At 35.1% G+C, this 24,937-nt stretch overlaps 1 protein-coding gene across 3 annotated transcripts in view; it reads right to left on the minus strand.

Annotated features, from left to right (window-relative positions):
- The window catches only part of LOC111620540 (neogenin-like), a 79,525-nt gene extending 56,949 nt beyond the window's left edge, over positions 1-22,576 (minus strand). For all 3 annotated transcript variants that reach the window (XM_023362472.1, XM_023362471.1, XM_023362469.1), the window contains exons 1-2: positions 22,366-22,576; positions 6,434-6,596 (exon numbers count right to left, since the gene is read on the minus strand). In XM_023362472.1, coding sequence (XP_023218240.1) covers positions 6,434-6,596; positions 22,366-22,441 — 239 coding nt within the window. In that variant the 5' untranslated portion in view covers positions 22,442-22,576. The remainder of the gene's footprint in view (positions 1-6,433; positions 6,597-22,365) is intronic.
- Positions 22,577-24,937: the final 2,361 nt, after the last annotated feature.

Raw genomic sequence — 24,937 nt, forward strand, 5'->3', positions numbered from 1 at the left:
ATTGAAGAAATAACAAATGTTTTAAGCTACATTTATCAGCCATTTTCAATTTGAATAGAAACAAAAATTAATAATTGCATAGTTGCATTTCATGTGAGTAAATTTGATTTAACATCATGTTTATGCATGTGACAGTGAAAGAGAATCATTTTTCATGAAGGTGAAGATATGAAGGACCAAGAAATAGGAATGGGAAATTCTCCCATTTGTGGTTTGCAAGGAAGCTGCAGAGTCTGGGGATGGTTGCCTCCAGGAAAATGGGACTCCAGAAGCAATAGCAATATTTGGAGACATTTTTAAAGGAAAGGGTACTGAATGAAATGAATTAATGACTGCAGACTTACTTATTTATACATGGTACACTAACATTTTAAGTCAAATCATCAAAATTAACTTAAAATATCAAATCGGAGTGTGAATGCATTGTTCATTGTTCATTCATGAGGAATTTTGGCATGTACCCCAGCTAGTTTCACTCATGCATGCATGAGTGAAGCAAGCCCATATTTAGGTAATGGGGTGCTTTCAAAATATGCAGCCAAGTGGCAAGAAGTTATTCAATACAGCTAATAAATTATAATCATGCCAGAATTTTTTACAAATCTGCAGACTATGAAAAGGTAATATTATAGTTAGTCACACTTTTAGTAATAACTTACAGTCAGAGAATAATACTGTCTTCACTGTGAAAAGAAAATGTCACTTAAGTGAATAGATATTCCTAGCAGACAAATAAAAAGTTCAGTTAGTTAAATAATTTGTGTGAAACAGATAATATAATATGCAAAAGTAAAAGTACAACATGCAGTAAAAACAATTTGTTTGGATAATTATTCTGTGAAACATAGCTTTATAGGTTTAGAATTTGTCCTTATCTTGGGTCTTGACAATAAATGTTTTCATGAGTTCAAAAAAGTGATTACAGTCCATGGCAGTCATCTGTAAAAGAATCTGTACATTTCACCTGGTTGCAACAGTTTCTAGCATGTAACAGTGCTTTCCATTTTGCAAACAATTCTTTAATAGGGTTTAATTGGAAACTAAGATGGCTAAAACTCTAGACCAGCGTTTCTCAAAGTGGGCGATAACGCCCCCTTGTGGGCGCTGGAGGCTTTCAGGGGGGCAGTAGAAGGCTCAAAGAGAATTGGGGGGCGTTAAGGAAATATAGAGGGGCGACGGCAGACAAATTCTATATATAAAAATTTGACGGAATATATATAAAATGTTGACATTTTATATATTTTTTATTTTTTATTGAAGGTCACAACTTGAATATTTCTAACACATTGACTTTTATTTTAGCTCAGCGTTTCTCAAAGTAAGCAATAACGCCCCCTTCTGGCGCGATGAATAGATCTATGATAGAGGCAGGGTATTGAACGGTGACCAAAGGCAAAATTGGGGCTGATAAGAGGAAACATTGCGTTTAATGGTTTCCAGATGATGAGAACAATGTACAGTAAGGGCACAAAGTGTGAGATTCATAGAAAAGTTTTCCTAAGAATATTTCCAATCCTTTTCTCACACAAGAGAAAATGGGTTAGGGGGCGTTGGGTATAACTTTATGGAACAAAGGGGGCGGTGGATCGAAAAAGTTTGAGAATCACTGCTCTAGACAATATTCCTGAGACTAGCAGATGACATATCTTTGTTGTCTTGTGAAAAGGACATATATCCAAAACAAGCATCACTGATTTGAGTATTTTCCTCTTTGAGTTTCATTTAAAACTACAGGTATAAGGTGAGCATTTACAGATGCTTTTTTTACAGCAAAATATAACAGACTGTTTCTATAAAGTAATCTTCTAACAACAAAGCATTGATTATAAATAAAAATTACAAACCTTATTGTGTTTTGCACGTGGTTTGAAAACTATTACATTACTAACGTTTTTCGTCCACTTCTAGGACAATTCCTCAGGCAGAACCTTCTAAAATATATTTTTTTCTGGTGCTAGTAGTGTTCTATTTTGGAATGCATATGATTTCAACACATTCGAATTTTGAATGTTTTTTTTTTTGTTATCCAATCAGGTGCACCTACATTGTTTGTCATAATGTTGGGTCAAACATAGCTTGCCATGCCTTTGAGATTTGCTTTTCATCCTTGAAATTGATAGATAGGCCCTGGTGGTCTGCTTTAAATATTTCCGACGCCTCCAAACTCTAAAGTTTGTTTATATGACACATTTGTCATATTAGGGTAGCCTGTTGTAGTTCTGGTTTAATCCCATTCTCACTGGCAAATATAGCTAAGGCAGTGGTTTTTCTCCTCTTTTCTATATCATTTTTGTGTTCAGGAATATGTTGCTTGAGAAACCTTTCTGTATACCCAATGTTTATAAGATCTCTATCAAACCTGTTATCTTTGAGCAGATACTGTTACTATTCATAGCAGCTGACACTATGATTTTTAGCCTGAGTTTACATGATTACAGTTTTATACGGCATTGTTCCTTGAGTAGCATGTGACCATATTTCCATCACAAGGTAGACTAGACATCCATTTTTTTCCAGGATTAGAGTAGTAGTAGTGTCTCACAGCTGCTACATATGGAAGGTTCCCTGATACCTTGAGAAAGAGGATCAGCGAACATCAGGAAGATGTAAAGTAAAGCAGAGTAGGAACAACTTTAGTGATAGATGCATATAGTAGGGATGTAGAAATTGAAAGGGATAGAACAGTGATGGAAGATAGGGAGAGGGTAAATATCTTGACGGTGGAAAAGGTAGATTTATAGGTAGTGTAAGAAAAGTGAAGTGGTCAATGCTAGGGGCATTAATGATATTCCTAGTGTGCAGAAATGGTTATTAGACAAAAAAAATTAAATAATTTGTGCTGATTCAACTTCCCCATGAGGGCCAATCCCCCACTCCTGCTTGCTTCACTCAATTCAACCCCCACTTGCTTTGCTCTAACCTTGCTTCACTCATTTCATAAAAAATTTTTATGATAATTAATCATTTTCCTAATGCCACTGTTTCTATTTCTTTTCTTTTTTTGTGATAGAAAAAAGTGTTGTGACAATTTTAAGATTATTTATTATATTATATTATAGACTATTTATATATTAAAACAAATAATTTCTGGATTAGATTGGGCTATATTACTTCTACTATTAATAATTAAATGCTAAGTAATTTGGCCTAGATGTATGTGTCAGGTGCCATCTCTTATTAAATTTATTACTAATTTAGATATAACCATACCAATTACACATGTTGCTGACTGGGGACGACTTAACGCCCACGGCCTATAAACTCCCACTATGGCACGCAGCTGGCTATCGCTTTACCATCAAATCTGACAATCGTATGGCTTTAATACAACTATAAGGCTTACAGATGTTTATATTTGTATTTATATACTATGTATTATTTTAAAATATAGAGTAGATTGATAGAAATGGCTATTTTTTAAATTTAATTTATTTTGAAACTAGTATTTTAATTTAATATTCTTTTCAATAAACTTCTTATTTATTTTATTGTAAATATTACAGATGGACAAATATCACTTTTTCTCAAATTCAAATATTAACCAGATCTCAAATATTTGAACACCCCAAATATTTAGTATACTTAATTACCTTATGTAACTTATTTAGTTAATAATATATTTAATATATTCTAATATATTAATTGAGTAAAACAGAAAGCAAAAAGAAAAACAATTTACTAAATTAAAAAAAAATGAAATTTCAAACTTTTAATTGTGACAAGACAACTTCGCTTAAAGTTTTAAACTGTTTTAGGTACTATTAACTCAATTACAAAAGATTAATTTAACAAATAAATGTTCTCATCTTCACTTACTAAGGATTTTTATTTAAGAAAACAAGGAATTCAAAAATATTCATGATCTAGTCTGCTTCTTTTCTTGTCATAAATTAAACTAGAGCTGCCAAACAGACTATGTACACAGTGGTGGATATAAGGAGATACTATTGACAAAAAAAATTAATTTGTTCAGACTTCAAAATGTTGTTTTTATAAAACATCTATGGTAACAAATATCGTTTATTGGTCCATCTGCAATAAGATTGTTGTGCATTTGTTAACAATGTACAGTAAGGGCACAAAGTGTGAGATTCATAGAAAAGTTTTCCTAAGAATATTTCCAATCCTTTNGGAGATACTATTGACAAAAAAAATTAATTTGTTCAGACTTCAAAATGTTGTTTTTATAAAACATCTATGGTAACAAATATCGTTTATTGGTCCATCTGCAATAAGATTGTTGTGCATTTGTTAATAAAAGGTACCGGTACTTATTAATTATTCAAATATTTTTAACTTTTGAGTTAGCTCCCTTTAGGCACTTATGGACGTGCCACTATGTATGTATGGCACGATATTGGAGGTATTTGTAATACAGTGGAATCCATTAATCCAGATTTCCAGTTTATCAGGATTATAAAACAATCCCTGTCTCAGAAGTATAAAGATAGATATACAGATAACCTATAACTGCAAAAAAATCCAATAACTCCTAAATACATTCTTGTCTGAGCGTAACGTTGCAGCTTGCAAGAATAGACTTGTTTTCTATGAATCGGTACATGACGTTCATTGTTATGCATTTCATGGGAGCGTTCTTTCAGTTTACTTAATATCTTGTTGAACGTTTTAAGATTTTTAATTATAAAAAATTGCTACTTTCCTGTTGAATAAAAATGTACTTCTCATGTAGTCAACGTGTTAATGAATTTTCCAAATTATACAGACTAGACCCAGTCCATTTCAGTTGGATAAATGGGATTCCATTGTATTTGAATTTAGTTTTTTAACTAACTTAATACACGAGATCTCGAATATCAGATACTTTCTAGTATCAAGTATTCAAGTATATGCCAATAGTATTTGCCCATCTTTAGCAACTATAAAAAAAGGATTTTATTATTATTGTTTTTCTTTCATAAATTGAAAAAAAATTAAGAACGAAAATGAAATTGTAAGCTCGAATAAAAACTTTTTTTTATATTAACAAATAGAATAATAAAACCATTAAATATATTAAAACAAATAATTTTTTAAATAATCCATTTTTGAATACAGTTATTACTTTTTAAAAAAAAAAATTTATTTCTAGCTACAAAAACTGATTCAAATCATCAAATAAAAACTATAATGTCTTATTACAAAATAATTTCTTTTATGTGTATATATATTTTTTTTTACAGAAATCTAATGAAATAAAATTTATTCACCAAAAATCTATAGTTCTAATTTATTTTAATTTGTAGCCTACACGTATAAAAAGTTTTATATTTAAAACTTGTCATGCGCGATACTTAAATTATTCTAACAGTTTTTCATTATATGATACTCCAATTAGCATATGACAAAGTACACAATCTTTAATCATGAAGCACATGGAGAATTTCACAGGCCATTGCTCTGTTCCGAATTTGTTCAAAACAGATGTCATGCAAACTTGCATGAATTTTCCTTCATTGATAGGTGATCTCATTTGCATATTTATGTCTCATAACACTAAAACAAAAGAATGATGATATATCTTTAACCATTTAATATATTTTTGGAATTACAAATTTTCATATTTCTTACTAAAATTAATATAAAATGAATTTATTTATAAACCAGATAAATTTATCTACATGTATATTACATAAAATATATCATTTTAATACTGTATAAAACTTGATTAATAAAATATTCCTTCTTAATCCAATTATAATTTCAAAACGTTTCTCTAATAAAATAATCATCAATACCAAAATAAAACTAAATTTATTATTAAAATGGATAAACTCTCGGAAAAAATCAATAAAAATCTTTTACAGAAAAATGTCTTACGTAAATAACTACAACCAACGGTCTTTAAGACAATAATTTTCATTTAGTATATTTAATAATAAACCATATAATAAAAATATTTAAATACATCTATTCTAAAGAAATCATTTAAAATTGTTGCAACTGCTAATGATAGACAAGATGAATGACAAGAAGCATTTGACAGACTACATAATAGAAATCACTGTTAAGTGGAGTACTTCCTCTTTGTGTTCCAAAATGATGGATGAAAAATTAACTTCTGTGCATTGTTTAGTATCACTGCTTTGTAGATAATTAAATAAAATAGCAAAGCATTACCTTCTAAAAAAAAAAAATGTCTGAACGAAATGATTCAAGGATAAAAAGGCATTTATTTAATGAATCTTTTATGCATCAAGCCTTTAACATTGTTATTATTTTAAGTGATGATTTTTATATAAAAATATTGTATAAATTTGTCATCGAAATTAATAAAAAATAATTATAAAATAAATATATTTTTCTTCTTTATCATTTAATACTGCTTTTACTAATATAAAAAAAATTGTAATTAAAGAAAAAGTAAACTTCAATACCTTTAAAATATTTAAACCTATGATTTTTTTTACATAACACTAGTGCATTTACTTACCTTCTGTTGTCGTCGTCAAATTGAACAACCGAACCCTCTCTTTTCCAGTGAATTACTGGTTCGGGACTTCCTACAGCCGAACATTTTAAAATTGCCGAACTATCTTTGACTATGACATTATCACTAGGCTCAATGGTAAAATGAAAGTTGGCAAATTTAACATCTGAAAAAATAAATAAATAAATAAATTATTATACATAAATAAGTTCTATTATTAAATAGCATTTTTTATTAGTAGTACTTATTAATAAATAAACATTCTTTACAATAAAAACACTTTAACTTATTAAATTTAAAAGCTTTAAACTCATTCTTAAACTGTAAATTCTAACATTTAATATGCAAAACTTTAAATTACTTACAACAAAAAATTTAATACTAATAAGCACAACATTATAATTTTATATATATATAAAAATCTGAATGCGAATAAATATTCTAAGATAGGAAATACAATATTAAAGCACAAATTTATTGATATTCCTTCTGGCACAAACTATTTTAAAAGTACATCACTATGATGATTTATAAGTAATTTTGACATATTTATATATCAATATTTTCATCATCATGTCAAAGTTCTTATTACAGAAATTGAAAGTACAGAATATCAATAATATCCTACCGAGAACGGTCATTTTCAACTGTGCACAACTTTCTACTCCTATTCAACTTTTAATGTTATTTTTATGAAATATTTCTTCTTCTATCTCTTCAATAACTCTCACTGTATGAGCCTTTCAATCATTGATAATATTTTTAAAATCTAATCTAATATGTATTTATGTAGTTATTAAATTTCCATTTGTAAATTTATTACGCCGTTAATTGAGAGTTCTTTTGTAATTAATAAAGTAAGAAATAGAAACTGCAACTTTGGATATTCCGACACTCGGGAAATCTTTGTAACCAAAAAATTTGTAATTAAATCGTTTTTTGCTGTCAACGAAGGTTTCTTGAGTGTCCGAGTAATTAATAAAGTATTTATAAAAACAATCATGTTGTTGTAATTTAACTTATGATTATCAGTATATAAAAAAACTAAATTTATTTCAATAAAATGCAAGCTTTTATATTTTATTGAAGTCTAAATCTAATTAATTTTACTGAATTTTTTATATTTCATTGATATCCATTTATCTGATTTCATTTTTTATGATGCCTCAGGTTATAAGTTTAAAGTAACAAGATTATGAAGTTTGTACATTTGATGACTCTGTTAATTCTTTAATTAACAATCAAAAAATCATCAGAAGTGTGATTGTTAATAGAATATATGATGTAGACTTATAATGGAAGACCAATCACACTACCCTTGAGCATTAGTTTAATCAAAACAGATGTTTTTGACCACATTCAGAGGTCTGCATCAGGTTAAAAAACATATTAAAATATAAATTTAAAAAAAAAAACAGAGTTCTTTTTGTAAATTTAAAAATAGCAGTTATAGTTCTACCATTAGAACTCAGTTCTTTTCTTTAATTTGTATTTTAATATGTTTTTAACATAATGTAGACCTCTGAATGGGGTTGAAAACATTTTTTTTTATTAAACTAATGCTGGAACAGTGTGTAAGGTATAGTGTGATCGGTATATTTGCTTACTGGAATCAAATATACCAATCACAGTAGTTCGTAGAGTTTGGCAAAGCTCAGATTAGCTATTTGGAAATAACGAGCTGAGCTGAGGTCTTGACAGGCGAGCTATGAGCAAAGCTGTGATTGCAGACCAGAGATGAGAGCCAGTCTGTCATTCTAGACTCCAGTTGAGAGTTAAGTTAACTGTCAAAATTCTGAGATGTAGCTCAGCTCAACTCAGTTCATTTGGTAGAACTCTAATCACTTCCCATAAAATAAAAATATTTTTAATATCTATTTTTTCATTTCTATCATTTTCTAGTTTTAAATTATTTTACAAACATTCAGACTGACCAATATATTTATTTGTATCATTAAATGCATTTCTAACATTACATTTATTTATCTGGGGTTTTATTTGCCAGTTACGAATATTGTCCATTTAATAAATTCTTAGATCAATCCTTGATTACTTAAAGCAAAACCTACTGAATCTGGGGATTACTAGAGTAAATCGTAAAGGAACTATTTCATGAATAAAACTGTAAAAACTATTAATAAGTATTATACATTGAACTAATAAAAAATAAACTACTCGTATATTTAAAATTATCTAAAGTTTTAAATATTAGTAATACTTGGAAACTATAAATGATTTGATTTATACACTATAAAGTTATGATAGAATATGCTTCAGAAAAAGTTTCTTACTTTGCAAATTGTTATTAGAAGCCATTGTAGTTCCTGATCATCAATTTAACCTAACAACTACATCAACTACATCCTTATTCTGCCAGTAACTTTAAGTGCATGCAATTCATACTTTCCATTGAGCTCTTGTTCTTAAATTCCCTTTTAAAATACTTTAAATACCTATTTATTATTTTGTGAAAGAGAAATATATCATACAGAGAAAGAAATACAAGTAAAATAAATTTCATGTTATAACAGTTACATTATCAGTTATTAGAATAAATTCCATTATTTGGAAGTTGGAAGCTATTATATTTAGTTTAGAGAACCACTATAGATACTTCAAATAATGGAGATTATAACATGAATTTTTTTATTAATGATATTTGACAATATTAAATAATAATGCATACAGAACAAAATTTGTATTGATGTAAAATTATTTTGTGTTTTAGTAAAAAGCAAAAACAACTCTGAAATCTAAGCTAGCCTATATATAAAAAGAAATCAATCCTGTAAATAAAAATAACTTAATATTTTACAAATATTAAGTCTATGAAGATGCAACTAATAAAATATCTGCAGTTCACCATTGAAGATAACCATGTGATGATTAGTTCGACTGAAGGAGAAGTAACCAGTGGAAATCAACCAGGCCAATTCATCAAAAAAGATCAATGTTCAGTAAGTTCTAGTGATGACTGCACTGCATCTTTATATGTATTCACTGAGTGTGAATACATATATAAAGATGGCTAAGGGAGCACAGGGTTCACTTTGCCTTGCCTTTGAAGACAATGGACTACTATATCAAATCCAACTACAGAGGCAGCTCTATTCTATTAATTATAGCAACTGTAAAGGCATGGAACACTACATCTGTACACTCCAAAATATAGTCAACAAACTAAACAGCATGGACAAGGTGAGGACAAGGTTTGTTATTTTCTCAAGTACATAGGGAATTCAATAGTTTAATAATAGCATTAACCCAAAGTTCCCATAAGCCCCTGTCTGCTGTTGTGTTTGAAAAATTAGTTCAAGAAGAGATAAAACAGAAACGAATGACCACCTGAATTAGAAAAATCTAAATGATTAGTTAGTAAGTTTGACAAGAAATATCCTGATAATGAAATTTCATTTAAAGGAAAATGTTTTAAATGTCACAAAATTGAACATAAAACAAAGGAATGCCATAGACAAATATAGATAAAAGTCACTCAAATAGCTGCGACCAGTCTGCTGTTTCTGTGGTAGATTCAAAAACTTGGAACAAATGGATCATAGAGTCAGGGGCAACAAATCATGTCACATTTGACAAAGATCAGTTTCTAACTGCCAGTCTTTGTTCATAGTGAACCTTTACAAATTGTGGGAAAGGGTGATGTCAGCGTGAAAGTTATGGTTTGAAATGTTAGTCTGCAAAACTTTATTTATTGCGGGACTTCTTAAAAACTGAAGTATTCAGATGCCACATAGCAAGCCTTGAAGACTTGAAGAGACCAATAATTCAATAATCACATGGATTAATGTCTGGAGAGTGGCCAAATGTAACCAACATTAAATTTTTCTGGATAGCAATGAGAAATCATTCTCTCTTCAAATACTGACTTAAGAAAATGCAAAATGTTGTTTGATGTTTGAGGTATGAGACCCCATCTTGCATGAACCACACTTCCTCAATTTTTTTTTTGCTTTTATATTCATAAAACTATTTAAGAATATAGATATATTGTTCAGTACTAATTCTTATAAGTGTCAAGAATGCAAATACTGTTTCTAGGCAAATGATGAAAGTAAAGAAATGGTATTTCAACTTAAAAAGAAGTGCAAAGTGCAAAGCTTAAAATGAGTTGTTCAGGAGGTATTAAACATTAAAATCCTGACTTTTTGTTGGAATATCTTATAGTTAAACACAAAAAACATGAAGATAAGCTGTAACCCAAGAAATTAAGATTTTTTTAACTATAATCATCTTCAAAGATTTAACACTCAAAAATTTGTTACACTATTAGAAAGGATTTTATGCAATGTTCCAAATTCTCAAATAATTATAAATATATTATATAAACTTATATAATATTTCAATGAATTTATTACTTTGCATTCTTTCTTCAACGACCAATAGAATTAAGAATAATTCATGTTTTAAATTTTAAGCTAGCACATTAAATTTATTTGTTATTTAAAAAGCAATCTGTCAGAAAATTATAGTTTTTAAATGCGTAATTATCTTGAAAGGTAAAAGACTTTGAGTTGCAAAGCTATGCTTAAGTTTAAAAATAATGAAACTAAGAAATATGTGCTTCAACATGAGCAGATTAATTTGTCTATAGAAATGACAAAGTAATGGATTGTAAAATTGGTATGTCTTTTGATATCGGATGTGACAGATAATTTTGGTAGATAAATACAAGGTCTTCTAAAAATAATGCTACCATTTTAAATTACTGTAATTATATTAATTATACCTGAAAAGTGTGAGATGTACATCAGTCGATAGAGTAAATGCCTAAGTTTCATTTACCATCTGCATACAAACATCTTTTTGTCTGCTGCCTCTAGGAATTGCCGTAAAAAATGGTGCCTCCACAACTGAGAATACATTTTGTGTTCTACTGTCGACAGACTTGAAATCAATCATTATCAAGCAATGCAAATATTTGCATTATATGGTGGATCACCGAAATTATCTGTGACACTCACGTTGCACGACGACAGTCGTCGCTACATCGACCGATTCCAACTTTGTGAACTGCAGAACACAAAATGCTTTCTCTGTTACAGAGTCACCATTTTTGTTTACAGTACTTCTTGGAGGCAGCAAATAAAAAGACATTTATATGCAAATGGTAGACAAACTCGGACATTTACTCTATTGATTGATGTACATCGCATACTCGTCTAGTAATAATTAACATAATTACAGTAATTTAAAATGGTAGCACTCTTTTTAGAAGTTCTGAATAAATCCGTCTAATTGATTACTTAAAATTTAAGCCACTGCTATAAAATATTCTAAGTATTAGCAGAAAAGCACAGAAGAGAGGTAAGAAAAAAACTATAAAGGAAGAATGGAAACTAGAGAAAGAGCAGAAAATTCTTCTTACTTTTGGACTGTCAAGTGGATGTTTTCACAAAAAAATTAAAAAAAAAAATGGTGTAGTTCATAGAGAAAACCTTGATAAGAAATAAAGACAGGTAAATCTACAATGTTCTTACAAGGATCATCTGCAGTAAGATATTGTATTTTTGAAAAGCTACTTCCTAGACTAGTCAGCTGAATCTATGAAAACTAGCATCCAAAAGTGACATCTACTGTATCATGTATTAGAAGTGTCTTTCTGTCAAATCTTACCATCGCATTACATTTCTGAAACTTTATTGGTACAGTTGACAAGGATAGTAGTGAAATCAATGAACATATGTCATAGAAAGTCAATGAAAAACTAAAAATACTGAAGAGTGGAAAGCATGAAATAGACTGGATTTTTCAATATAAAAAATCCAATAATAATAAAATGACAAACTTATAACAAAGACAAGGTGTTATTGATAAATCCAGGATAAAAAAAAATTACAGATGTTTTTAAATTATAAAATGATTGCTATCTAGAAATACCAGAACATAAAATAGAAGAACTGAGTCGGAATAAAAAGAAAGAAAAATAAAATCAATAAGATCTCTAAATATCTGATATATAAATAGTTTCAATTCTTCTACCAGAACTTAGTATCTAAGGAAAGCTAAAACTGTCTTTAGCAGAATATTCCCATTTTCAATTGATCTTTTTGACTGTCGAATTGGTCAGAAATCGAAAAGATATATATAAAATGAGAAAATATATAAACTTCGGATATTAAAAAAGTTGCAAGAAATCAGAAAAACTGAATAACTACGATTTTAAGTATATTAGAATTAGGAAAAGAAAGTTTACCAGCTACTTCTACGGTACAGACAATTTAATAACGATTAACTGATAAGAAGTATCAAATAGGCTTTCTAAAAATGCTTGACAGGGAAACCGCAATCTGAAAAGAAAGTAACCGTCGGTATAATAATGGAAATTTATGCAATGTCCGAACACTAATAGAAATAATTAATGGTTCTAAATAAATTATTCAAAAAATTTTTAGAACGGTAAATCTTTTATTTAACAAGGGAAGACAGCAATTCCGAAAACAAATTTTCAAAGAAAATGCACATTTTTAATAGAAAATAAATAATTAATGTATAAATCCATGTAATTTACAATTATTTTATGTAAAGATCACATTTAAAAAAGCTCACTCGTCGAGATGCAAACCAGTAATCTATCAAACAAGTAAAGTACACTCCCGCTAAACCATGCAGTCTTTGATAATATATTCTGCAAAACTTAAAAATGTTTGAAAAGCATGCTTTGTCCCTTTGTTCAATAAAAGTTCAAGCCAAGTAATATTGTTTGTACCTTACAAACAATATTACTAAAGTCTGTGATGACAAAATAGCAACTTTCTCTCATAAGAAACCAAATAGGACAATTGTGGTTGGTTTGCAGAAACTTGAACTCTTTATATATTAATAACAGAGAAGTAAAATCTCTAGAATATTGAAATTATCATAGACCATTTAAAACATTCACTATAAGCATCAAGCACTTATTACAGGATTGTAAAAGATAATTTAAATGGTAATATATAAGAAACACACAGAAGACACTAACAGAATTTTATTGATAAATAAATTCAAGTATAAAAGATTATCAGTATTATGGAATGTTATCTTATTATTAGATAGCAGTGTCACATCGATAAAGGGATTGGGTTGATGATGCCTTTACGAAAAAGCACGATCGAGAGGATAAAGCTCATTTACGATAACTGCAACAATTTAGGTCATCTAGAGAGAAAATATAGAGTAAAAACAAAACAAAACTCAATAATAAATTGATTTATCAAATTACAATTCAGTCAGAGCAGAATTCAGACTAGGAACAGAGGATAATTAGATAATATTTCATTTTATGGCTGAAAAATTGATTTTAGAATGTAGTAAATAAAATTTCCTCACCAAATAAACAACATTAATCCTGACTAAAGAAAAATAATGAGAAAAATTTAGCAAATTACAACAATATATTTCGTGCAACATATTGATACAGATTTGGTTGCTTCACATTGAATTTATATTTACATTATCCTACTAATTAATCCTAGAAGTAACCAAAGCTCATTTTATTATTTAACTGCCCTCACTTAAAAGAAGGACTTGAGGTATTAATAAAATTCCTCGATCTTAAAATGTCAATATCATATATTTGTCATTCGTAGCGAATTGTTTCATTGGAAAATAATGCCATTTGGATTGAAAAAAACATGCTAATGGTACATGCTTTGAATAGGAGTAGGCTCCTCGGGAGTTTCTTGAGACAGTCCGGTTCAAATACAGTGTCCAGTCTCTCACCATCCGGCCGTACTCAATTTGAAACGTCCAATTGTCGAATAACAAAAATCTACTATAATTACAGAAAACTGTAAAATAAATGATACTGCAAACTGCATTCTTTTAAAAATCAAATAAATCATTGGAAAATAATTGCTCCAGAAGATAAAGATATACCCACAACACTCTAGCAGAAATTTGGTAGGGCAAATATAAAGATATGGCATTAAGAAGAAAGCTCGAGCATTGTCTAAAGATTGAATAACGAATCCAAATGCACAAAATTAAAGGAGCGAATCGGCCTTCACAAATTCAGTTACGGAACACAATGCCGAAGCATTACTTTTAGATATTTACTTAGACAAGATTATTTTCTGGTATTCGGTATTAATTGTTACTGCCTTACGTTAATCATTTATTTTTTCATATTTTGAATTAATAACTTTCTTTAAAGACTGCCTTTGCAATTTCTTTCCATCTCTCATCAATAATGGGACCAATTAAAAATTTTTTGAAAAAATGGGCTAATTAACCTGATTTACAATATTTAATTAAATATTTAATAATTACTTCATTATCATTTTTTGTTAATGTGACACAAAACAAATTTTTATATAAAATAATTATTATCCAAAGTTTTCAACATCGGTTGCAGCAAGACACCTTTCTCGTTCTTTTTATGTTTCGAGACTTAGACGTCGAACTTAACTCTATATTTAATATTTATACGGTTACAAATAAATAAATTAAAGAAAACATTTTGTAATGGGAAAGATAAGGATATTTATATACTTCAAATTTCTGAAATAAATATTATATCTACCTAATAAAAAAATAATTTCTCCATCAACTTATGCCCAGATAAAATTTATGGATCTGTAGCGGTTGATATCCCCTATAAATTAATGTCTTACTAAAGAAATATTCTATATATTTCTTCCGTACGAGCTCTCGAAAGCCCCAGAAATTATGCACATAATAATTAAACTTTGTTTATACAGTAATATAAAACTGTACACTGTAGTACTGTACTTATTAAGTAAGTAGCAGACTAATGTATTAAGTAGTCTGCTACTTATTTCTCATTACAATCCAATGAATTCTTTCTCCAGACTGGATTTTCATGCATTGGTGTGTTGATACAGGAAAGACGTAATGTTCGCAATGTTTAAAGCGAAACAGTTTCTCAAAAACTTTCAAAATAACAAGCAATTTCTATTCAAAATAAAATATGGAACAACATAAAAGTTAACTCCTTTCCAGTACAGCATTTTAAATGCATTACAATTATATCCTGTATGTAAATTAACACTTCAGATGATAGAAGCAACGAGTTAAACAATCAAAACAGAGAATCTAATCTATTTATTTAACTGGACCGAACAATTTCTAGCCATTTTGTTAAATTTAAAATATCAAAATGATTTTTTTTCCTGTTTAGAACTGTTAATGATTTAAGAAACACAATACATTTTTCGTTTACGTCGTTGCTTCTATTATTATTATTATTTTAAAAAGTTTTAGATTAGAAACTTTTCACTTTTCTAGTCGTATTATTTAAAAACGATCGATAATCTACAAGTAAAAGTCATTTGGTTTACAAATTATTTTCCAATTCGCATTTATTTATTCGAATTCTATTCTTAAATCTCATTAAAATTTTTAAAAATGGCATTTCGTTTCCCATTTTTGCATACATTTACACAAATCGATCTTCCATACTGTTTAATACGTAACTTGTCAATTATCGTGTGTTATCCATTGTTAATTAAACGCCGTGGCCAAACGGAAGATTATTTACTTTTTATTTGCGTCTAAAACATAAAACATTCGAATTCTCCTCCCCGTAACGGCCAACGGTGAGGCAGTCAAACTAGTTTATAGAAGCCCAGTTCTACAAGTTCGTTCCTTAGCCCCGGGTGAAGAAGAAGTAAATTTCAATGGCAAAGGTTTTGAATGGCAACAGGAGGTAACCTCCGACGTCATTTGTTGCCATTCAAATCCTTTTCCATTACAGCTACGAATTGATGAAGTACGCCAGTCCCGCGACCAGATATTTATTCCCCCTTTTTTTTTTTGCTCCGTTTATAATAACTGCAATGAATAGAACTGAATAACGCACTACGGACGGGACCGGATTTGCACGTAAACTAACCATGCTAGGGCCTCGAGCTACGAGTTAAGGCCCGCTCTTTTAAAATTTATTATTCGTTCGAAGAAAAGGGCCTCGTATATTATAATTTAGGGTCACGAATCTAAATCCCGACCCGTCTAATTTGGTATAATTATTTGTGTAATAAATTCAGTAGCCTAATAATAATAATAATAATAATAATAATAGTTGAATTGTGTATTGTATAGAGAAAAAGTTTACTATGAACCATTTTGCAAATGAAGGAATTTCAAATGGACTGTATATTGTATTCTCCATTTTAAGAGTGGATTATCACCAAAGAGAAGAATGGGGTCTTGTAGAAAAGCAAAAATTCTAACAAAAGCCAAGTTGGAAGGATTGAAGAGAATCTTTGAAGAAGTCATAAGGTTCTCTTTCAATCTGTAGCCCCAAAACTGAAAATTTCACTTGGTTAACTCCATGAGGCTTTGAAAATGAAAAAGAATACTAAATATCAAAANTAATAATAATAATAATAATAGTTGGCCAACTACAAATTTTGCGGCCATTACTCTCATTTTTCCCACCATTTTCTATTTGTTTTAAGTACCGGGCACGTAAACCGAATTTTTTAAACGCTCTTTACGCTATCAAAAGATTCGAATCGATTTCGATTATCATCGAACGTTCGAAACTACTCGAAAACGAACATTCGTAACTACTATTAAAAGCCGATAAGACTTTCCTCTACGTGGATACTGGGTTATTTAGCGTAACAAATTAGAAGCGGAACCGTTACTTAACACGAACAGAGCATCGTAACGAATGAGTTACGTTATTTATAAAACGTTGGAACGTACGGTAACGTAGTCCAAATGTTTATAAATCGCTCGTGCTCGGACGTAAACATTACATTAATTAAATTGGCCGAAGCAATACGCCGTATAATCGAATTAAAGTTTTAATTACCATATTAATTCGATAATTTAAAGCGTATAAAATTATATTTAAAGTGGCAAAACCGATTAACGGGTTCGGCCATTTTTTTTAAATTTTACACGTCCGTATTTAATTATTATAAAGGGATTAATTTTTAGCCGAAATTTGCATTGTTTATCGGAGAAGGTAGTGTTCGCCCGTGACGTAAAAGATGCCCCGGTAATGTTAGTAAATAATTCGATAAATCGAGATAAGTAAGAACGTTTTAGCGACTCGACCTTTATATACGAGACATATGGCTCCGGGGGGAATGTATCGACTGCGTAACCGGTACTATTGGCCGCGTAACGGGGTACAAGAGAAACGAATTTCGCCGTCTTTAATTATTTATTTTCACGGTAATTGGTCTACTTCCTCCATTTCTTTTACGTTATAGAATTTTAAAACGGCTTGGATTCTCTCCCCTTAAGGGGATTCGAACCCCCAAATCCACGCGCTTTTGGCGTAATAAGCAATCAAGCTCCAACCTCGGGGAATTAAAACAGGGGATTTTTAATCGAAATCTGTAGCGGTGAGTCATAAAAATGGCTATATTTACCGCCATCGATTAAAACGGACACGGCTTATTAAGTCACGTTATTAACGTAACGTAGCAAAATAAGCCTTAAAAATTAATTTCGAACACGAATTTTTACACTTGAACGGCATCCAAGCCCAATTTAAACTCGATATAAATTAATTTTAAAGGGAAAAATTAATTTATTAACAAGAGAAGATACCCTCCTCGCCCCGTTCGTTATTTAAACGATTAAGATTAGAAAGTGTACATAGGCGATTCCGTCTGCAATAAATGCCCTATAATCTTTTCCATTATCGCTTAAGAAAATAGAAAATATATCGAAATTTCAATGACCGAAAGGTTACTGATATTCAACGGGGTGTATTTTTCGCGTGCCCTTTTTTTCCGGGAAGGAATCGATGTGTTTAAAAAAAAACCCCAAGCGTCCCTCATTGTAGAACTTATACACAAGTAGGACACGAGAGATAAATACATCGATACGTTACGACACGCTAGTCACGTTCGACGCATTCCTCGAACCTCGATATACCGCCAATGAATACAGTCAAACGTATCCTGCTTATAGAATATTACACAACCCTTCGATACCCGTGTAAAACTAACGTATTCCGCATTGCTAACGACATTATGGCACTCGTACGATTCTTATTATTCCTCCAGTTTAGCGCTCGGCTCGATTTATTGCCAATTTCGGCGTTAAATCGAAGTTTTAAAAACTCTTCCGTTCCGAAAACGAACACTTAAAACCCGATAAAACGAAGGTAAAAGGTGAATCGGAGGTTTACCGCAGAGAAAAGTCAGGAGTTTATCGAAGGGAGACAAATAAAAAGAGTGTAGTCGCACCTGGCAACGTCGGGTGCCGTCTTTTCTGGCAACCTGCCAAAACGAACCCCTCTCCCTCTTATCAGACAAAGACGCTCCGCTTATCGAACGCCCAACTTTTAAAGGGGAGGTTTTTCTCTTAAGGCAGAATACACCGGATTTTTACCTTCGAAAAAAAAATAATAATAATAATAATCCGGACGCGTAAACTACGGCGGATTTGACGCGGAGAACTTCCGGTGACGTACGAGATTTCCCATCGATCCCGACGGCCGACGAGAGGTGTAATAATAATAATAATATAAAAAATACGTCACGTATTTAATTATTTTATGGGTGGCGTAAAAAGTAGACCGCTCGTCTATCCACTTCCGTTTACTCGCTAATCCGATAAGAGCGAAAATTCGTTACCGGTTAGCAACTACCGGCGATAATCGCCTCAACGTCGCATTTTTAACACAGGAAAACAAAGAGTGGCATTCGATTATCCGTTCGCGACGATCCTCTTCCCCCGTTACTTTCCTCCGCGCTCGGAAGTGAAGGAGCGGAAGACGGAGGGGGGCAACCTCCCGATTTACCGGGAAATTCTCGATTTTTCGGCCTTCGAACGACGCCAGAAAGGAAAGTTTAAAACTACGCGCTTATTTAACGCTAGTGTGGCGGAAAGGACTTTGTATCCTTTGATCGCCCCCTTCGTTAAAATACTAGAGTAGTTTGTTATCGAAAACAAAACTCGAGGGGGGTATTCGAGATTTGGAAAAGAATTCGGATAGTTCTCTTTATAAAGCTCGGAATTATTAAGTTTAAAACATTTGTCATCGTTACCGTTTTCTTCCGTGTCTTTGAATACAGTTAATTATGGTGTTTGATTTAATTGTTACGTAGTAATTTGCTTCCATTACGACTTTAGAGCTGTGTTATTTTTAATAATTCTAAAACTGTTGGTATAAGAGGAATGAATTGTTATTAATTAAACTAAAAGGACTTATGGTTTTATTTGTTGTTTTTTTTTTCTTCTAAGATACTCGAGAAAGGCCTACTTGACCATAGAAAATAAATAAATAAATAACATTTCCGTATTAGTAATTAGTTAACAACTAACAAATAAACCAGGCACGCGCTCCCCGGAATCTTTTCGACTCTCGACATTCCCAGAAGGGGGACAACTTCTCGGCTCCGGGAATAAGTGACCGTTTCCGTTTTAAAAGAATTGGGAAAGGATCCGAAGCCGGCGTGGCGGGACGTTCCTAACCCACCAATGGCATTTAGTTTTATTTCCGGGAGGACTTTTTATAAGCCCCTTATTTAGGTGTTACTAACGTGAAGAAAACCCGGAATACTCCGCGTGGCCGGTGTTTTCCGGGTTGTCTTCACGTTAGTAACACGTAAATAGGGGGCCAGTTTCCTATAAAAGTAAAAAAAAAAAGTCCTCCCGGGAGGCAACCCCTCGGCAGATCGCCCGCGCGTCGCGCTGCAATAACCTAATAAATTAATCGGGACGGTGCGAAAGGTCCGAGACTTGCGCCTACGAAACGAACCGTGGTCTTTCCGGTTTCGACGGTCGAAAAAAAAAAAAGACCCGTCGGAAAGTGTCTCGTAAATAACGAGAAATAAAAGAGATCGGCATTTTATTATTGGAATAAATCTCCGGTTATTTACGTCGGCGGGGCGAAAGCCAGCGCGCGGAGGAATGCGCCGGGAGTCGGAAATCGAAGCGGAAGCGCCACGCGGGTCACCTTTACGCGTATTTTTCAAATTTAACTTTCATTACGAATCGTAAATATTTATTAAACCGATAAAGGAGGGTTAAACCGCCAACGCCGACCTCCGAATGGCAATTTCCAGAAAGGGTGACGACGGAGAAAGAACGAGTCTTTAAATTAACGCGCGAAGAAAATTCCGGTGCGCAAGTTTAATGGGCGCTTTTAAGGGAGCATTCCGTAATCGGATGGGTCCGAGAGTTTCCGAATGGAGTGGAAATATCCGTTTCCGGTCGGATTTCTCTCTCTCTCTCCGACTACCGGAAGAAGAAAACTTTGGCAGAGGCACGGGACGGAGGAAGGGAAAGCCGCGTCGGCAGTTTTCGACCGGAAGAGGCGATTAAATCCTAGATGAGAGACGGAAAAGTGGAGAAGGAAGGTTGGACGAGGGGGAGTCGCCCGGGTTTTCCATGCCCGCGCTCGATTCTCACCCGTTACTTTATGCTTTAGTCGGGAATTCCGATTAATCGAATTTCCTCGGTGCGCGACGCGTCGGCGCTTTATTTACTTATACCGGAAGGTAAGAAGCGCGTCGGGAACGGGCGTCGCCCACCGTCGACGGGGAACGGTGAAGAAAATCGATCGGTTGGGGGAAAGATACCGCCGGGTACAAATTCCGGTGTCCGTCGGTCGGTCGAGACGTCGGATTTCAATTTTTTCCGCAATTGTTCCGGCGCTTCGGCCCGCTCCGAGAACGAGGAAGGAGAATTACCCGGGCGGAGGGGGAGGGTCCCGCGAGAATTCGGACGGGACGAGAAGAGGAGAAGAATCCTCCTGGCGACGAGAGACACCACTTCCGCCCCGTCGGACGGGCCAAAGGAGCGGAATTTCCGGGCTAAGAAGCTAACCGGTGAAATTTCGCGGCGAAAATAGGAACCGCATCCCGTAATAGGACGGGTGATCCTTCGTCCCTTCTCTCCGTCAGCCGGAGAAAACTCTTCCCGGGAAGCTACGTTCATCTTCGGAGAGTCTTCCCTTCTCCGAAAGAGTCTTCTTCTCTCTGAAAGCGGAATGACCTCTGCCGTTGGCTCGACGTTCCCGCGGAGAGGGACGAGAAGGTCCCTTCCCTGGCGACGGGGAAGGAGGCCGCGAGACGCTCCTTCCACCGACTCCGTTAATTAGACGCTCCTCCGTTCCCGGTGGCGCGTGCTAATTAATTTTGTCGGGATCCCTGCGGCGCTCCGGATGGCGGGAGAAAGGTGGAAGAGCCGCCCGGTCCGCCCGAAAATCTCCACTTCCCTCCGGGTCGAAGGTAGATCGTCCGAAAACGGGAATTCCCCCTCCCCGGGCCGCGAAGGTCGACTTCTATCTCGGCCCCGCGGGCGGAGGGAAAGGGCGCCGCCCGCCTGAAAGGTCCGAGTGGCTCCTTTCCGGGGTGGCCCCCGGCGTTCGGAGAGACGGAGGAGGCGCCGTCGCGTAGCTAGGGTGGACGGGCGGGGGGCTGGGGCGAAAAATCCGCGGCCGGAGGCGGAGAGCGTCTTTCTTAACGAGCCCGCGAATGGCGCGTCGTCCCGGACTTCCGTCCAATGTGGCCGGGGGGAACGGGAGCCGAGGTCGGAATCCTGGGCCCGAAGTCGGAGGGCCCCGACCGCCACCGACCGGAGAGGAATGCCTCCACCTTCCTTTCCCTCCGCCGTCCTCCCCGGACGGGTTTCGCGACGCCTCCGCGCGCCCGTCTCCGCTTCCGATTTCTTTGTTTGGAACGGAGCGGCGGAGCGCCTCTCGCGCTTTCTTCCCTCCCGGCGCCGCGCGTCGGATGGAGATTTCGGCAGCGTCGTCGTCTTCCGTCGGCAGAGAAGGGTCGACCATCCGACATTTGGGAGAAAGCGCGCGCCGTGCCCGCTCGGGGCGCTAATTACCGTCGACGACGGAAAGCGTGCCGTGGCGCGGGGAGGGGAATGATCGGAGGGCACCGCCACCGCTCGTGCCGTAAATATTTATGGCGGCGGAAGGGCACCGACGCCGGACGTCGGCGGGGAAGAAGAGGCCGTGCTTTTTCTATCCGGATATTCGAGAGTCTCACCTTTGGAAGACGAGGCGCCGGTCCACAGCGCGATCCAGTAAACGAAGGCCGGTAGACGCGTCGAAGACGTCTTCATGTCTTCCGGTGATATCCGGGCGTCGAACGTCGACCCGATACGCACGAATAAACGAAAACGTATTCGACTCGGACCACCATCACACGCCCGTCTCTTCCCTTCGGCCGCAGACGACCTCCATGACTCTAACTTCGCATTCCGCCGTCAGGGGGACGGCGTCGCGGGTCGGTCGCGCCCTCCGACCAATGGCGCCCGTCACTCCTTCGAGTCACGTGAGCGCCGGAGGGCCAACCCCGGACGGCCGTTTTAAAAGTGCGCGAATTTCCGGAGCGCGTGGTTGGGTAGATCGAGACCCGGACGCTTTATTTCGGCCTCCCTTTCTTTTCTCGCTTCTCGCTAATTTCCTCCGTCCGGTCCGAGAATTCCCGAAATCGCAATGGAAAACGGGATTTTTCCCCGTCCGTTAGCGCGGTGTTTCTCCTTCCGGGAACTTTCCCCCTCAAATTAAACATCGGTCCGTAAACCAGCGGGAAACGGGTTCCGACTTCGAGTGAGAAAGACCCCGATGTAACGTAGCCGCGCGAGAAATCGGGGAAGAGGTTTCCGGTTCCTCCTCCCAGAAGTCGGTGTCTGTGACTAGAGTACTGTATATATTTTGAAGCATTGATTCATAACCCGGATTTAGATGCGTCGGGTGTTGAGTTAACTCCATTTATTTCTCGGAAATGGCTTTATATAGAATTTGGTGACGGTCCAAATCTTTTCTTTCCCGTGTTTTATATTTAATAATTTCCAATACACGTACCCGTTAATCCTTCCGCCCCTCCTCTTGCGTATAAAGATTATTCCGCTGAAATTAGATAAGGACCGGCGGTTTACGTATTTTTAACCATGGGTGGTAGCCGTGGCACCCGTACAAAATTCGGATACCAGACCTCCGCTATCCGATTAACCGTAAAATCTGTTTTCGCGGTTCCTCGTTTCCCAAAGATTTAGGCTACTCCATAAACTTTCCTAAGTACCGAGTGCCCGGTACAGTCATTTTTGTGTGTGGGGCACTCACCACACCTCGAGTAGAAGAATTCATATAAAATATATAGGACCAGCAGCATTTTTTCTTAATAACGATCTTTCGCCCAACACCGAGGGTGCGCGTAATACACTTCGAGAACGCGCTACGCCACGAAAATCGTCGTTAACTCGATTTTACCCGGTGGGGCGGCCACCTCTCTTAATTTACTTCCACCCCGCATTTCGCGTAAATTATTTGTCGTCAGGAGTCGTCGGCAAATTTTCTCCCTTATAGCTCGGTGGGGTTCAGGCTAATTTGAATTGGGGGGACCCAGCGTACGGTATCGACTTCGTACATTTGGGGAGAGAATATTTTCTTATAAAAGATGGGTTTGGGGCTTCGGGAAATTGCCCATTTTTGCCCGTGTAATGCCGCTGTTTCCCGTTCTTCACCCAGTAACGTGATTAAAGACAATTAAGTTCTAGAAACAGACGAGTTTCCCGATGAATTCTTTACTCCTTTGTTATTAGAAAACGTCACCTCGGCGGTATCATCGGCGATAACACGTGGAAAAAAATATAACCCGGCGTGGATAAGTACCGTTTTCGTACGAGAATTTCAATAGCGAGGTTGCGGCCGAAGTTTTCATCTCTAAAACGTGAACGTCGAACGTCGAGCGACACTTACAAGAAGCGGCGCTCGACGTTCGACGTTCACGTTTTAGAGATGAAAACTTCGGCCGCGACCTGGCTATTAATAATTAATATTAAAAATTACGCGCAAGGATAAAATGTAGTGAAAACTTTCCACACACAAGCATTTAATAAATGGCGTGTAACTCGTGCAAAGATTATAAATACAGGAGCGTGGTTTTTCCCAAACTCCTCCATTCTGTTTGTCTTTCCCAAAGAAAGAAAAAAAAAGAAGTTTCCCCCAGGCAAAAGAAAGGTTAATTAAATCACAAACGGCATTGTTTACGGAGGTAAAGATCGATAATATATTTAATAAATTAAATAGAAATGCCTTATTTTTTTAATAAAAGGGGTATTTCGAGTTAACGCCGTTCAAATCTACTCATCCCCGTTTATAATAAAAGCGAATTTCTGTTATTTATAACGACGTCTAATTTTTATTAACGGGTGTACGATTAATTTTTACCCGTTTATTACGCCAATAACAGCGAAAACGGGAGAGGGGGGAAGGGCGGAATACTTTGAAGGCGAACAGACACCGAAATTTGTTTTGGCCACTGTTAATTGGCCGAGTCACGCGGAAACGGGTCTTGTTTTCGGTTTTAATCCGCCACGTAACCGGGTTTATAATTAACTTATTCGGCGGCGTTACGCACGTTTTAATTAATTAAAGGCAGTATATCGAGGTCGAGTCTTTATAGTTACGGCTTAATACGTCAGCGCGCCGCTCTCTACCGCGATAAATCACTACGGTGGCGTGGATTCTTATACCTAATTCTTCCCGAATTTTAAATTCGTTCGACGTGCCTCCATCTGTCGGCAAGATTTTCGATTTTTTAGCCGAAAAAAAAA

This window comes from Centruroides sculpturatus, unplaced genomic scaffold (genome assembly GCF_000671375.1).
Source record: "Centruroides sculpturatus isolate CEXI.00-Female unplaced genomic scaffold, Cexi_2.0 scaffold244, whole genome shotgun sequence".
Taxonomy (NCBI): domain Eukaryota; kingdom Metazoa; phylum Arthropoda; class Arachnida; order Scorpiones; family Buthidae; genus Centruroides; species Centruroides sculpturatus.